The 17,017-nt window shown below is 43.6% G+C and overlaps 1 protein-coding gene across 5 annotated transcripts in view; it reads right to left on the reverse strand.

Moving 5' to 3' along the window:
* The window catches only part of spop (speckle type BTB/POZ protein), a 124,251-nt gene that overhangs the window by 3,364 nt on the left and 103,870 nt on the right, over nt 1-17,017 (reverse strand). For 4 of the 5 annotated variants that reach the window (XM_088906328.1, XM_088906329.1, XM_088906330.1 and 1 more), the window contains 2 exons: nt 9,587-9,709; nt 5,913-6,055 (listed from right to left, as the gene is read on the reverse strand). In XM_088906328.1, coding sequence (XP_088762454.1) covers nt 5,913-6,055; nt 9,587-9,709 — 266 coding nt within the window. The remainder of the gene's footprint in view (nt 1-5,912; nt 6,056-9,586; nt 9,710-17,017) is intronic. The other variant, XR_016086108.1, reaches the window with a different exon arrangement.

The raw sequence follows: 17,017 nt of genomic DNA on the forward strand, positions 1-17,017 counted from the left end.
CCAACTTCTCTTTGAACATGTACGTTTTATTGATCATAATCGGAAATGTTTTTTCAATGGAATGTTGTTTTGTTTTGGTTATGTAACCTTCTCTGCAATGTTTAAGAATGACTGAAAGTATATTAGCATTGTGCATATTTCAGCTTTCTTCCATTGCATAGCCACTTTGCCTTCAAGTGGTTTGACTGTGTTCTTCCTGAAACATACCTGTGGATATGATGCTCTTGTTGAGGTGTTAGTATCCTGCAATGGCAGGTAGACCTCATTAAGAATTCTAGCCTAACTCAAAACAGCGGTGAGCTCCCCTTGGCATGTACTGTGTTGTAATTATACACCCTGGGTGATGGAGAGCACTTGACTTTTTTTACTCCTTCCACACAAAGTAATCTTGACGTGTCATTACCGAACAGCAAGGCACATCCCGCCGAGACGTACTGCCTTATTACAGCATCTTAAAGACACAAAACGACTAATTGAAACCACAGGACCTTTAATGCTTAAGAGGACTGTTGTATTTTTATACTGCCAAGTAAATTGGCACTTTGGGTTGCTTGAAGACTGCTCATAAATAAAACTGTATTATTAAAATGGTCAATAATAACACCCCAGTTGTTAGCTTTCTTTCACATGATTTTGCATGTTGCCCACAGAATGACTGGATGTTTCAGAGTGAGTTCCTGCAGGAGAAGGTCTCAGCTCTTAGCACTCTTGCCTTGGACACCAACATCTCATTGACCATCTTCAAGGCTCTACTGAGTACAGCACTGTCCTAAGACAGCATCTGTTTCTAAGCTACAGCTGGGATCGCTCAGTAAAGAGGCAGGGCTCAAGAGCTCATCACAGTGACCATTCCTTCAGTCGCCCTTCAGCCCTGTCTGTAAAGTTCCAAAATGCGGGGCTCTGTCAAGACACCACCACTGTGATATAGCTGCCGGCAGTGTGAGCCTGGCCAGTACCTGGATGGGAGACCTCCTGGGAAGGCTATGGCTGCTGCTGGAGGAGGTGTTAGTGGGGCCAGTAGGGGGCGCTCACCCTACGGTCTGTGTGGGTTCTAATACCCAAGTATAGTGATGGGTCCACTATACTGTAAAACAGGCGTCATCTTCTGGATGAGACAAGTTCCACACAAGATTTCTACAGAAATCTATAGTGATCTATACAGTACTTTTGTTAGGGAAGTTATGATAGTGAACTATGGCTATTACTGCTACTTATAATAAAAGATTTGTTTTTGGTAAACCACTAGTTATGTAGGAAGACAAACAATGATAGTGGATTATCATAATCATTCTATTTACTCTTAGAGTGACACAATTGTGTTTCACCTGAGCAGATACTAAGACTGACTGATCTCTGGAGCAGTAGTATGCTGTCATTGTGTTTGCTTGTTGACTTTTGACTTTGCTAAATTAAGTCAGATTAAAAAACTCTGAAAGGCAATGATCTGCCTGACACAACTGCTCAAAGCTTGAGATTCGGTAGCTCAACAGCAGCTAGTGTGAAAAGAAAACTACTGTGTGCTGTCTGCGGTTATGGGCCTTTCACAGACGTCAGTGTGGTCTTTATCTGGCGGTGATGCTGTGACAGGCCCAGAAAGTAACAAGCCTTGAATTTTTGCTGGGAGCCAAGAGAGCCCAGGTCAACTACTCTCAATCCTACCCCCGGCAGCGCTCAGTCAGTTTCTACTTTTCTCTTGATCGTCGCCAAGGGTATCTTATCCTGGGAGTGCTGTACGTTTTCTGACTTTAAAAACAGTTATTCTCATTCCGTGAACTGCTCTGTGGCATCCTGGCATGACAAAATGTTATGAAATATCAATTTGTACTGTGCTGTAGAACCCTGAGCTACAGCACAGTGACACAGGAATTGTCTTGAGGGTAGCCGACACTTAACTTGTCCCGATCTATACAGACTTCAGAAATAACATCTCAGTGCCTGAGCAACGTCAGCCAGCTGAGAATGGCTGCAGGTTTCTACAAAAGAAGAAATTGATCTGTTTTCCTGTTCTTGATGATGGAAAAATAAGCTGCACGGGCAAAAAGGTAGGCGACACAAAACACAGGAGACGGGGCTCGTATTCATTTCTGGACTTTTCGGATTTTAAATGGCAGGAAGGGCATCTTGTTTTCCAGCCAGTTCATTCTGCTTCAGTGTCTGAGGAGAATAAACAAAAAGAGGGGGAAAAAGGAGAGGAAACTAAACAGAACAAGAAGAAGAGGCTGGCAGCGTCAGGCTGGGCCCGAGGGGCAGAGGAGTTCGCAGTGCAAGGAGAATTTAGAGGGATTAAGGAATAACAAGAAAAAACACAGTCTCAGAAAGTAAGAATCTGAGCACATCAGGCAGCAATCAGACACAGGAAGGGGGAAAGAGCGAGGGGCAGTGCCCGCCTCCAGCAGCGCGAGCAGCTCACCGCCAGGGCACGCTCGCCCTCCGACTCTCTCGAGTCACGTTCTGGGCAGGCGAGCATCTGGCAGCGGAAGGCGAACCGGGATTGGGTAGGCTAACATGCTGTTCATGTCATACAGAGCATTTCAGTCTGTGAAATCAAAACGAATAAAAGGGGGAAAAAAGAAGCTTGCCCCACTGTCCGCCCCCTTATCTCCGCAGAGAGGCCCAGAAGGCAGTCAGAGCACGCGTGTGCGTGTGAAGGGGTCCGGCCGAGCAATCACGCGCCAGCAGCGCGGGGGGCTCCAGAATTTATTGTTTTTTAATGACCTGAGGCTGGGTTTAACAGCAGCACCACTTTCCGAGTCAACATGGGGTTTGGGAGAATATTGCAAGATCAATATCAATTCTGTCTTCCCCGCCACTCGTCAGGCGACGCTGAATTAGAGATGAAGGGAAAGAGCCGATCGAGCGAGGCAAGCCCCCAAGGGCCCTGTCAGAGCACCGGGACACGCTGGCTAATAATGGCCCCAGCGGCTCCGCAAGCAGCCCAGTGCCGATTCCCACCTGTCCCTCTCACCGCCCACCCCGACAGCACCCCCCCTCCCGGTGGCCGATCGCCCCCAATCACAAACCAGAGCGGCAGAGCAGAGCCGACGCCCAGCGGGACTCCGACTGGTCCACTGCAGGTTTTCAAGAGCTACACTGTGCCCTTCAGTAAGGCACTCCATTCCAGCCCTGCTGTAGAAATGGGCACTCTCAAGCTCCTCACCGTGATGGGGAATTTGTGCTCAAATGGAACGAGTCAGGCTTCACAGCCTAAATGTCGCTTTTTCCATTTACTCTTCAGGTTGGAATTAACCCGTCCTTACTTCATTGTAGCCCGTATGTTGATGCAGTTCTCCATGTTAACCTCTTTTTGCTCTCAATTGACTTATCAGGTTAAAAAGGATTAAATACATGTTTGTTCTCTCTCGCCTGACCCCTTTTGTCAGGTCAGGTATTTGAGACAACTGTTGCTTCTCTTTGGTATAAATTCATAACTGCTGTACACTGCACATAAAGCATCACTGTGTCCAGATTGGTATTAAAATGTTAAGATATTTGCAATTACATTTCAGAATGCTTGAGCATTTTTTTGAGTTTGCTCAATTTTTTTTGAGTTTGCAGAATGCTTGAGTTTTTTTTTTACTTACAGGTTTTGTGTTACAAAGAGTGAATAAAGTTAAAATAAATTCTGATTTAACAAGGCTTAATTTCAGGTTGACGTAGTTCAAGTAGGGAACTGCGACAGCAGGCGTGGGCTGCAAAGGAACAAATAAAAGGTTTATTCCCCGCTGAAAAGAGAAGAAATGAAACACAATGTTTCGGCAGTGGAGCCTTCTTCGGCTGTGAAGAAACATTGTGTTTCCTTTCTTCTTTTTTCAGCATGGAGTAAACCTTTTATTTGTTAATTTCAGGTTGTTTGCTCACAAAATGTGTTGGAAAGGGTGTGCTGATTTTCAGTTAGCACTGCGTGCATGTTTTATACAGACCTGAAAGCAGTTTAACTTTAAAAGTAATGGGTTCATAGCAGACGGCTTGCTGGCGCAGTGGCTTGCATTTCTGCCTTAAGGTGCTGCGGCCCTGGGTTCAATTCTGGACCGGGGGTGCTCTCTGTGTGGAGTTAGTGGAGTTCTTTCCACGTTTTAATGCGTTTCCTCCATGTGCTCTGGTTTTCTTCCACAGTCCAAAGAAATACTTGCAGGTAAACTGGCTACTGGGAAAACTGGCCATACATGTGTGTGTGTCGAGCAATGGACTGGCGTCCCATCCAGGATGTCCCTGCCTTGCCGGGACAGGCTCCTGCTCCCCAGCGGAAAAAGCAGCTGGAAAAATCTGGACTTGAAGCAGTCCATGGGACTGGTTTGAAACCAATGATTCACATGTGAGTCTACAGCTGGTGAAAGCTGAAATGTATTGTATCACACTGCCATAATGAGTCTCAGTGCATTCTGCACCCCCCCTGCTCGCACAACTCTCTCGCGCGCCCCTTGGCTTTCAGCAAGTATGGCGCAAGGCGGTTTCTGCGTTGGGGCTCCTCCCAGGAGGCCGTGTGGAGAGCGATCTGGGGGCTGGGGGGTGGAGTACATTGGTTAGAGAGCTTTTGTTTTCTATATTATTTTCCTTTATTGATTTTTTTCCAGGGAGGGTAAAATGGGTTTGATATGCTGCTGTTACATCTCCAGGGGGCAATTCAAAGAAAACAACAATATTGCAGCAAATTAAACTGTCATAACGCGGGGCTACAATTAATGGCGAGGCTCAACTAAGAATTTGCATTATAAACAGTCTGCTGCTTTAACCTCCTCATTGCTTCCCACAGATGCAACACCATGCAGAAGACAGCTGAACACTAACTAGGGGAGAAAGATCCCAAATCAAATAGCCTAATCACTGTGCCACTGTCTGTGTCACTACAGGACTTACATGTTAAGTATACATTATAGCAAACTGCCATCCATTCATCCAGTTCAGGGTCATGGAGGAGCCAGAGCCTATCCTGGCAAGCAACAGGAGCAAGGTAGCGGACACGCTGGACTGGACTCCAGCCCATCACAAACACAGACACTCACACCAGGGCCAATTTTCTCAAAAAACAACTAACCTACCAGTATGATTTTGGACTGTGGGAGGAAACCCACTCCAACACAGCGAGAACGTACAAACACACAGACAGCACTCCTGGTCCAGAATTGAACCCAGGGCCCCAGCACAGTGAGGCAGCAATGCTGACCCCTGCACCACTGTGCCTCCAGTTTCCATCCATAAACATTAAAATATTATTCCACGTGCATCTGACTTTGAAAGAGCTAATAAGAACATGATATCATTAATGTCTATGTTCTTATCTATAAAAACGAAAATAACGTCTTTCAACTTACAAGAATAATGCATTGAAATTGCATCATTAGAAAGGTCTATGTTTTTTATAGGTTTCTGATACATTTTCAACTTTGATGTTTTGTAGTTTTCACATCGTCTGTCGACAGACTGTCCGTTTTTTAAACTTGTGCACGCACACACGCACGCACACACGAGGGGGAGAAGCGCTCTTCTTCACTGTAATTCCAGCTCTGAAAGCAAGAGGAGGGCACAGCACACAGCCATCAACGTGTGGAGCACAATATAAAGGAGATGGTTATCTGGACAGAGAGGCAAGGAAGTCACTGATAAAGAATAAACGGTATTGACTTCTGGGTGGTGATGAATAAATGTGCGTGTGCTGTATATCCTGAGTATTTCTGTAGTGTGAATACAACAAACGGGCTTTGAAGCAACAGCATTTGTTGCATTTTAATGCCTCTCAGAACTTGAAGTGCACACATATGATGGGGAAAAACGTGAATAATTGCCCTTCAAACATTCTTCAATGACAACCGTAATAAAACACCTGAAACAGCATGCTTAATTTTCCACAGTACCAAGTGAAGAAAAGGTCAGGCACGCCCCACCCAGCCAGTGGAGGAGCTGAACACCACACTCACTAGTTAATGAAGTCCACTGCCTGCGTCTTGAGCTGATCGGCACTGTGCAGGTCGGCCAGGATCAGGATCTCGGCGGCGTTGTCCACAGACAGGTTGCTGCACAGCGCGTCCTCGCACATCACCTTCAAGCGCTCCAGAGCGTACTGGGAACAGGGGTCAGACAGGTCGCCATCAGGAAGGGTGGCCGGGTAACAGCCCGACCTCTGACTAGAGCTCTACATCAGCGTGGAGGTTTAGCACAACTAAACCACTGGGAGAGTTGTCAAGCCAGGTCAGTAACTGGCTAATTTAATCGACGACTTGAATATGCCACAGAGTCCATTAATTTATTAATATTCATTTAATTTATTTGGCTAGCACTTTTACCCTAGCTGGGTCATAACTGCATCATTTTAACAAAACATTATAGGTAGTTTTAAAAAAAGGACATGGTCAAATGATCTAACAAACTGCTTGTTGTAGTTATAGACTATTAGTTAATGCAGCTAAAATACAGTGTTAGATGCAATATGGCAAGGATCACAAATTGCAACAGCTGAAGAGCAAAATCAAACAAAAGCTGACTGATCCAACAAGAGGGTTTTATAACCCACAAATTGGAAATGCTCAGGATTTTTCTGAAGCTTTATGTTATTTTCACGAACTATGAGGAATCATGGCTGTGCATTAATATTGTAGTATTTCAGTCAATCACACTGTTACATCTGGGCTGCTTGTCATATTCCAAGAACATAATAACCTCAGTCATTTCCAAGAAATGGCACTGTTTTGATTTACTTTAATTTAAAACAGGCTTGCAAGTTCCTATAATAAATTGAAGCATCCTTCTTGTGAAGAAAAAGCAATAAATGAAATATCCTGAGGTTTCCTAACAAATATGCAGACTACTGATTAGAGGAAAACAATCTCCTTACTCCAGAACAAGGGAGACTACAGGGAGATTTCAGATTAGGTCTTAAGAACATAAGACTACATAAACCTCCCCTAGCTTCTTCTATCTAACGTGTTTGGTAGTTTGTTAATTGATCTGAGAATCTGGCACAGCCATTACGAGATGGATCCCAAGGTACTGTATCTGCCTAAAGAACAAAAACAAAAAAAACCTTAAGCCTTTACAACTGCAGTCCTGGACAGGGATCAGGATTCTGAAGGCAGCATCAAGGACAGGAAGAACTATACACACACAGTAAATTTAAAACCCATGTTAGGGAAGCCCATTCTACTGGATCATTTAAGGAAGGGATTCATTAAAATTTCTTCCTCAATGTACAGTATAACTCAATCACCAAAAGAGTAGGCCCAAGAGCCACTACCTGTGTGCAACAGCCTATGTTTGCTCATTCTGTACACTGCTTCCTTCGCGCTTTGGAAAGGCCAAAGCGCAGCTCTCAGAAGAAACCGTGTCCATTCCTTGATGCCGAAACCACCAGGGACTCCACTTTCAAGTGATAAACAGAGGCCAGATGTCAATGCGCAGGCTTCTATGTGGCTGTACTGTATTGTCAAGTGGATGGTGGGTGTTTCACTGTGATCTCAAATAGTCACTCATAATAAATGATAAAAAGCAGCAAGCGGAGCTGTGGCTGGGGGTGCTCCACAGCAGTTATTCTCCTTGTACCCTCGTGCTCAGCCATGGGAATACAAACTTAAGTAACTCCCTATTATTCCTTTGCCTCAGTTTAAACATACATCATCGTAAGACCACCTCGCTAAAAATAAAGAGAACTGTGGTGGTTAAGCAAAGGGATGAAAGCAAGGGAAGGTGTAGGAGTGTGTGAGTGCATTCCTGCTGCAGCCACTCAATATTCAAAGGCATAAAAAGCCAGATATCCTTGACATGCCCAGAAAAGCTCGCTCCTGCTCTCCGTCTCTATTGTTGCTACAGGAATGACTACAGGTGCATTGGTTTGAGGCCGAATCTCTAAGATTTTTTAATCATTTTTTTTTCTCTGCCTGTGTCACAGACGCACTTCCGCCCCAGACTAATAAGTCCTCTCTGTATAACTATGAACTGGAGTTGCATATCACTGCTGCCCCCTAGTACTTCCCACACAGCAGCGAGGACAGGATGTGATGCGAGCACCTTGCTTCCTGTGTACTCAGCACTGCCTGACAACGGAGTTCTTGTTGAGAAGAGATTCTTTCACAAGTCACTTCTGCTGGAATTGTTAATCAATGTGACAGCCTAAAAAAAACACCCTTACCTCAGGACACAGATCAGTGTCCGTACTTCACGAAGAAATAAGAAGAGACGGAAAATGTGATTTGAAAGCTAACACCTTAACACTATTAGAGGAATAATAAGATCTGGGCTGGGGTTTTCAAAATACAGGTACAATATTGCACTTGTCCGGTTGAGGGGTTTATGCACCCTGAACCTTAGAAATATTGTTTGTTTGGTTTCTGTTTGACCACTAGTGTCTGGATTCAATTTGGCTTATGGCTGGAGCTCCCACAGCAGAAGACCACCTGCACACATCCAGAGAAAAGCATACCAGCATCACTTATTCCCTCTTCACTCTGCCAAGCCCAGGCAGCAGTAGCCACATTCAGCACAGACCAGAGGACTGACGCAGCTCACTCTGAAAGCACTGCAAGCAGACAAGTGTCCAGAAAGTCACTTTTTCATAGGCTGTTGCAGGCTTCTGAAGTATGCAGCTCCTGTGGTTCTGAGCCAAGAGCTTAGGGACCCGGAGACATAGCTACTGACTCAACTCAAGTCTGAACCAGCCATCTCTGGACTTCAGAGCCACCCTGCACTCCAGGTAGAAGCCTTTTCTGGCTGAGCTACCCCTTCCGGGATGCAGCTTTCTAATTAAGACACTGAAGACGTGGAGAGTACCATCAGCCTGAGCCTTCCAGCAGAAGGGAGCCTGGAGTGAGAAAGACGTGCTCGTGCTAATCACAAGCAAAGTGCAGCAGGAACGTATCCGATGGATCCACACACATGACCTCTGAATCAACAACAGGCTTCAGAAACACAGCACAATCGATTAAAGAGGTGTGGGAGAATATTTCTGGGATTTCTGAAGCTCTGATTCCAGTCTGTGCTGAGTGTGTTATTCATGTTGGATTAACCTGGCTTCAGTCTGGGAAAAACCATGCTGTTTCCTTTTACATTTATTACTAAATCTGGAAAAAAAAATGAATACTAACAGTAACATCGTGGAAAAGGTGTTTATCGGTGCAACAATTTAAGACAGCTACACAATAAAATAATCACATTAAAGCAATGAGACACTCTCTGTGAAAACGTAAAAACAAAGTGGAGAAACAGGGGCTTTGCTATTTTTAGTTATTCATATGTCAATCGCTCGCTGGAAAATAACATATGCAGAATTAAAAACAAGTGAAAGAATCCTGCATTTAGAGGCATGCTATTTAATTACGCTGGAGGAGACAAAGCTGAAACAGATGTGTGTAAGAAATGTGTGTGTCTCATGTGGGAGACATTTCACACGTTTTTTTTTTTTTATCAGTAGCCAGCTTTTCACTCTTCAAGCTGCAGCAATTAGGCACCAACGTTTGTCACACTCACTTCTTCCCGCCATCCAATCCAATCATTCCTCGCCCAGCCGTGGCTGGAATCAGCTGGCGCCTCTCAGGCTGGCCGGGGGTTAGAAAGCGCAGAGCTCCAGCAAGAGCTCTGTGTGAGAGAGGGGGGAGCGTCTCACCTTGTCTGCAGCGGCCAGAAGGTCGTCGGCCATCTTGTCCAGGTTGGGGGCCTTCCCTGTGTAAATGAAGCACATCATCTCTTTAAACACCTCAGGCTCCACGTCGTTGATTTCCACCCGGTTCTGTCGCGAGAGAAAAAGAGCCACAGAGACCTGTTAGTTTTACCTACTCGTTAGTGTCTACTTCCACACAGGGGGACCAATGAGTGCGGTTATTGATTCGTCTTGTGTCAAAGTGAAAGAGAGGTTTGTTTTCATCACAAATCTCAAACGGGGATGTGAGGCTGAAAGATGAAGAGTCATCTTTCATAGTTTTGGTCTGTTCCACATCATACATGCAAACAATCAGTGTGTTTTCTCTTTAAAATAACTCAGATTGCCCTCATCGAAACAACATTATTCAGGAGGCTTCATAGTCTCCTGATCTTCACACTAACAGGGCTCTCCGATAACTATCAGAGTCAGCGTTACAGCCTTATATTATGTGCATGCTTTTTATCTCGTATGTTTACTTTGCAGACCTTTGTCACCATTGATCATGATTTTCCAAAGCAGTCACGGGAGAACCCCCTCAGTATATATTAATATCCACACTGCTTTCTACAGTCTACAATCAAGCAGCCCGGATTTCCTTTAAACCAACACAAGCAAGTGAAAGGTTTATATGCAATACATAACAATACCAATTTATATAAATGCAGATGCTGTTTAGGTGGAAAACAATATGACACTGAGTCACTGGTATTGGAAAAAAAAACTGACAGACTGTGACTTGCCATATTACTTTAGAATTCTAGACGCAAAAGACCTGCAAATTAAGGTTCTGAAGCAGAATGGGAGCAAATAGCCTGGGAGACCTAGAGCAGAGTATTGATTAACAAGCTGCACTGTCGAGGCAGAGATGCCAGTGCCCTACAAAACACAGCCTGATGCTTAATGTATAGGAAAATGCTGAGCTCCTATGGGCTAAAATGTCAGTTCTCTTTTGTAAAAGGCTGCCACTTTTTCCATTATATACCTTATAAACCTGCACTGCATGGGGAGAATGAAGACCTGCAGGCGTGCTCCTCTGACACACCCACCTGTCAGAAAAGTTCATCTTCTGACACGCTGTAACCTCCACAGTTCTGTAACTGAGGAGCAAAGCTTCTCTCACTGATGCCACTGCAGGCCTGCAGGCACCCAGTATGTCAATGGAGCCACTTCTTTGTGCAAAGCAAAGTAAACTAAGGCTGATACTGGCCTACCCTACTATGCATTGACACCTGCAGTTACTTTCAGCTAGAGGTACGGTGAAGATCTGATCTGGGGATCTGGGCACAACCTGCACTCTCAGCAGCAACCACCACCGGTCGAGACTGAGTGGTTGACACTTTTGTCCAAAGTGACTTGTATATACTACTACTGAGCTTGTCACACTAGTTTCCTTATACAGTATGTTCCTAGTCTGTCACATTTCAGACAACTGTAATCCGCACTAAATCAACAAAGATCCACACAGAACATAATTACAAAGGGATTTTCTAAGCTTAGCAATTTCAAAAAGTAACTATAGATGTATAAAGGTATAAAGTCAGCAGAATATAATGTGGTAATGTAAAACAAAATAATAAAAAAAATCTTTTTATTCAGTGTAGCTATGGAAAATTAGCTGGAGTCAAAAAAAAGAGAAGCGCATTTCACACTTAAGTGAAAAAAAACTTTGAACACAACATCAAACACAAGAGATGAAGTAACCCTGAAATGCAATTATCAACTATTCTCTCAACTGCCCAGTTGTGTGTATATAGAATTTATTTTTGCAAATTGCAAAAATCCATGTCCAGAAAGATAATAACTTTATTTATAAAGCACCCTCTCAAACCCACAGGATACCTGCAGGCTTTAGTGAGAGCGCTGCGGGTTTCAAAGAGCTGTGGGAGTCTGGGACTAACTACCTAGCCATATTGTTGAAGGCGATATCTGATAACTAACCACCAGACAAGATTTGCCAAATGGACTCCTCTCTCTCGTAACTTGTTTTGACAGAATTTTACTCTACTACTGCTGTCCTAAGGTTTGCATGCACAAAAATGCAGAATGACAATGAAGAATGCAGCCAGATGGCGTTATTCCCATACCCTTTTAGGACAAAATAACAAACAACAACTCCACCCATTCATTTTCTAACCACTTCATCCAATTCAGGGTCACAGGGAAACCAGAGCCTATCCTGGCAAGCAACAGGCACAAGGCAGGATACACCCCGGACAGGACACCAGTCCATCACAAGGCAGGGTACACCTTGGACAAGACACTAGTTCATCGCACGACACACACAGACACACACACACTAACACCAAGACCAGAAGCTAATTAAGCAACCAGTATGTTTCTAGACTATGAGAGGAAACCGTAGCACCCAGAAGTAACCCACAAACACAGGGAGAACATACATACTATCAATGGTCCAGAAATGTACCTATGGCTCCAGCACTGCAAGACAGCAATGCTACCACTGTGCCACTGTGCTGCCCAAACACATAATCATTCACTAATGAATCCCTCATCCCCACTGTAGCTATTTACAATAAGTTTAGAAGCTGTACAGCGACCTCTAGTGGCAGATCATCTGTAATTACGCTCCTCTTTCAACTGGTCTGCATCAGTCTAAAGTCTCCATGTGAGAGAAACACCACTCCTCCTTCCGACGCTTCCTCTCCTGTCAGGCACATGTCAGGTGCCAGTTGCACAGTGTGGCAAATGAGCAATGCCTGTGCAGGCTGGGTGCATAGGGGAGTGAGTCTGGATTTCAGGCATCTGTCGTTCAGAATGGGTGCACGTCTGCCAAAGATCAGAATTTTAAAACCACTGGCGATTCCAAACTGGGCGAGAAACCAGTCACAAATAAGTGAAGAACTATTTTAAAAATATACAGAGGAATGTAATATTTAAACAGTGGGAAACTGTGGCAAAGTGAATGCATGACATATCCACAGAAATACCATGGAAAAAATGTGATATCACTTTATAGATTTCTCGAAGTAACAATTACAACACTAATGTTCTGGTGTAGCACAAGGAGAGGAGAGACAGTCATGGCACTGCATCGCAGTGATCAAATATACAAAAGTCCAATTTGTATCTTACCAGGCCAAAGCAGCAGCAAAATAAAACCACCATAGCTCAAAAATAATGACTTTTCCTAAAATGAAGCTGAACAAACTAATTTACACAAACAGAGCCTACAGCACTGGGACGTACTTTATCATGCTGCTGGATAATGCAGGGCTGCCAAATAATACCTAGTGCCTTTTTTAGAAGAAGCTTTATTAGGAGTTTGTAAAACAATTGTGAATATAAGATATGTCACCCAGCAACACCATGCTTTTTAAAAAGCATGAAAAAGGGCCTTTTAAATGGGTCCAGAAAAGGAAAATGAGTACTTTAATACATATAATTAATGCACATTGTTAACGTTAAAGTTTTTCCTTTTCAAGGTAATTTTAAAAAGGCACCTCTTTACTAAGATACAGTTCACACAAAGGATGATAATGAACCTAATTTGTTTGATTTGTTTCATTGCTCACTGCTGTTTATCTACTTTTTTGTATATATACATTTAATTTATCCTATTGTGAAGTAGATGCAGTTTTAACTTCAATTAAAATGCCTTTCATTTGCAAAGCACTGAGCATTTGTGCAAATGGAAAACAGTGTAATAGAAACTGCTTATCCACAGCGTGTGCTTGCGAGAGTGTTGATAAGGACTGGGCTGACGAGACAGATCAATACTGGAAACACTCTTCAGTCTAGCTCTGTAAGCTGGTTTCAATGCAAATAAGGCTGTGGATTTTAACAACGATCGCGCATTAGGAGGATTCAAAACCTTTGTCCTCAATTACTTACCTTTATAATTACAAGTACATGAAAACCTGTTTTAGACTTTAGACTGTTTAGCAAATCCTCTCCAATAACACAAGCACCATTTACACAATATACTAAAAGTGATCAGAAACTGAAACCTGTTCAGTTTGACCACTGGAGCGGGCGATGTGTGTAATTAACCCATCTGCAGGTACATAAAGGCACAGGGTTTGGCTGCTTTGCACTCCCAATGACACAGCTGAATTAACAGACGGAGTGGAAATGCACTCTAGGAATGTTACAGATATGACCAGCAGTAACCAGGTCCTTCATCTACTAGCACTAGACGAGACCGTTTCTGCACAACAATGACTGCAGTCATAAGGTACCTCTACAATGCTGAAATGGCAGCTTAATTTAGCTTATATATTAGTAGGTTTTTTTGACTTGAATGCTGCACCATGTGAGGTGCGGTGGTCAGCATTGCTGCCTCGCAGTGCTGGGGCCCTGGGTTCATTTCTGGAGCTGGGGTGCTGTCATGTGTTTGTATGTTCTCCCTGTGTTTGTGTGGGTTTCCTCCAGGTGCTACGGATTCCTCATACAGTCCAAAGACAAATCAGTAGGTTAAGTAGCTTCTTGGAAAACTGGCCCTGGTGCGAGTGTGTTCAAGTCTGTGTCTGTGTGTCCTGTGATGGACTGGGGTCCCATACAGGGGTACCCTGCCTTGTGCTTGCTGGGATAGGCGCCAGCTCTCCCGAGACCCCAAATTGGAAGAAGCGATTAGAAAATGGATGGATGGATTTTAGAATAAACCTAACTTTATCCCATTTACTATCACCAAGGCTTGTAAAGTTAAAATGCATTGAATTCTACTCAAAGCTTTCTAAACTCAGTGCTAAAAATTACAGGCTTGACAATTTAAGCCAATTGAAGTAGCTAATGCTTTAACAGCCTTTGGAGAGAGAAAAAAATATGATTTTGTTCAACCCTTGATATTTTTTTTTTTTGCAGTCTTGCTGCATGGAGAGGTGGGAAGGGCAGATCTGTAGATCTTATTGTAAACTTTTAAATATAAGCAATAATAATAAGACAAAAAAGTTTTACACAGCAGAATTGCCCTCATATCCGCCATCCTGTTGAACCTTACTGTTTTACCCAGCAAAACACTTAACCTACAGACAGGGAACTTGGATTGAAACAAATATTTGTAAAGGATTAAACACAAAAAAAGAAAAATAAAGTCCTGTGGAGAAAACAAAACAAGATTTTAGAACAAGATCTAGTGGAAGCAGCAATTCTTGTAATGACCTCCAAGCACATCAAATGCAGCAGACAAACTGGGCTGGGGATTGACGCTGTCGCGACCTGCAATCATGCTCAATTTTGCACTGAAATGGAATTCCTTTGTGCCTGTTTACCACACTCTCCCTTACCCTGGCCTCCTGCTCTTCACAGTGCCAGCCAGCCTTTAAAGTGTCAGTCCTGCTTTTCTCCGCCGGCCTGTAATTAAATCCGTATACATCTCGCTGGCACTCACAGATGTGACCACGGTAACCTGCTCCCCCAGTGCGCACGGAAGGAGGACAGTTCCTACGGCCTGCTTCGGCTCGGCACTGCTCCCCTCTCGCACGGTCATGCTCGTTTAAGAACTAATTAAGGAGAACATGGCACTCAACTTATAGGGCTTAGATTTTAGAGGAACAAATACACACAGACTGCATTTCCGCAGACATTTTTGACAAAAGGAAGTTTTATACTTTCTATACCACAAAAATGAAGCTGCACTCATACTGGTTTTCACTGGCAGGAAGAACCATCTTCAATTAAACTTTATTTTATATTGTGCCTTCGAAAAAAAGCACCCTTCAAAAGTACTTTTGAACAAAGCTTTGAGCCTTCAAAAAATCAAATAGAATATACTGTGGTGAAACCAATAATTTCAGTGGGTTCTTGGGACTTTTTCAACTTTAGAAGACACCCAAAGAAGGCTCCACAGCCAAAATGTTGTTTCTTTTCTTCTATTTTCAGCAGGGAATAGACCTGCTGATGTCAAGAGCCACACACTCTTAAACAAAGAACAAAGTAATCAAAAACATAGACATAGGCAGCAGTTCTATCCTTCCATCCATCTTCTAACCATTTTTTCTAGTTTGGGGTCTTGGGGGAGCCGCAGTCCATCTCTGCAAGCAGCAGGCACAAGGAGGGCTACACCCCGGACGGGACGCCAGTCCGTCGCAGGGCAGGCACACACACGCAGGCACGCACACTCACACCAGGGTCAATATTCCCACAAGCCATTAACAGTCCTAATAACATAAAAGCAATAACAACAGATACCTGGTTGCAAAACTAATACATTTTTTATACCTGAAAAGTTACTATCTTGCTGGACATGACACAAGAACAGTGGACCGTTGATGGCCCAAGAAAGTACCGTACCAGATCGCCAGTGGAAAACACGTGACAAAGAAGTGGAATTCCTGAACAATTTAGGATGCAACTGAGACACTTGCAGGAGAGATAAGCCTGCAAAGTACCATAGGTGAAGTCTAAGAGGGGCTTTATGCAGCAGTGGACTGATAAAGGCCAACAATGGTATAAAGAGATATCCAATAAACTCAGGCTACAACAGCAAGAAAAAGTCATCAACTTTTAAAGAACACACATAACCAGTCTCACATAAGGAGAGTAAAGTCCATACCCAAGTCAAGCAGTGTGGCTGGAGTGTATCCTGGTTTCTGTAAGGTATACAGTAGAGGCCTGAGAGCATATGACACCTTTGACATTCTCCCCTGGATATGAGGCCTTACCATTGAAGGGATACACCCAGAGATACACACATGGACCCAGTTATATATCTGGGTGGTCTGACGTTTTGAGGATGAAGTGCTTTGCTAAAGAGAATATCAACATTGCATGCAGAGAGGACCTGAACCCCCAACCCTCCACTCTTGATAAAAAGAAGCCACAGGAACAGTGATCAAGGTCTTCTTACATGCTTAGTTTAAAGAACACCTATCTGAAGAGAAACTCCTCCCCGCCTCGGAAACACAGGCAAATTAAACCATGATGACAGTTCCGCCTTACAGCAGTAACTCACATACAATCGAACGCTGTGCGGTTTGCAGATTAGTTACAAGACTCCTAGTGCTCAAAACGAGTAAGAAATATCACACCCAGAAGTCCATTTGGACTTTGAAGGGACGTGGATCATGCAGTTGCTCCACTGTACCTGTGGGAAAGGCCTTGATATAGAGTACAGATTACCAAGCCACTGAGCTATGCAAGTAAATAAATATAAATGTGCATTCAAGAAGAAAAGTAGCTGCTGCAGTCTGTCTTGTGAGGCACTGAGCATTCATGTATTGTGTGACAGGCAATAGATTCTTCTGTGCCATTGATAGATATACAGTACCTATTTTCTTAATTCCTTTCTCTTACAAATAAAACACAAATCCATGATGTTTAAATCAAAACAACCAAGGAGGAGAAGTGGCTCTCCAGCGATCCAAACGTTATTTAAAAAATGGCAAAAGCCTAGGAAGCTGGGAAAGGGGAAATTCAGAGGCAGTACAGAAGAGGTAC

The sequence above is a fragment of the Atractosteus spatula genome, chromosome 26 (assembly GCF_055471065.1).
Source record: "Atractosteus spatula isolate fAtrSpa1 chromosome 26, fAtrSpa1.hap1, whole genome shotgun sequence".
Taxonomy (NCBI): Eukaryota; Metazoa; Chordata; class Actinopteri; order Semionotiformes; family Lepisosteidae; genus Atractosteus; species Atractosteus spatula.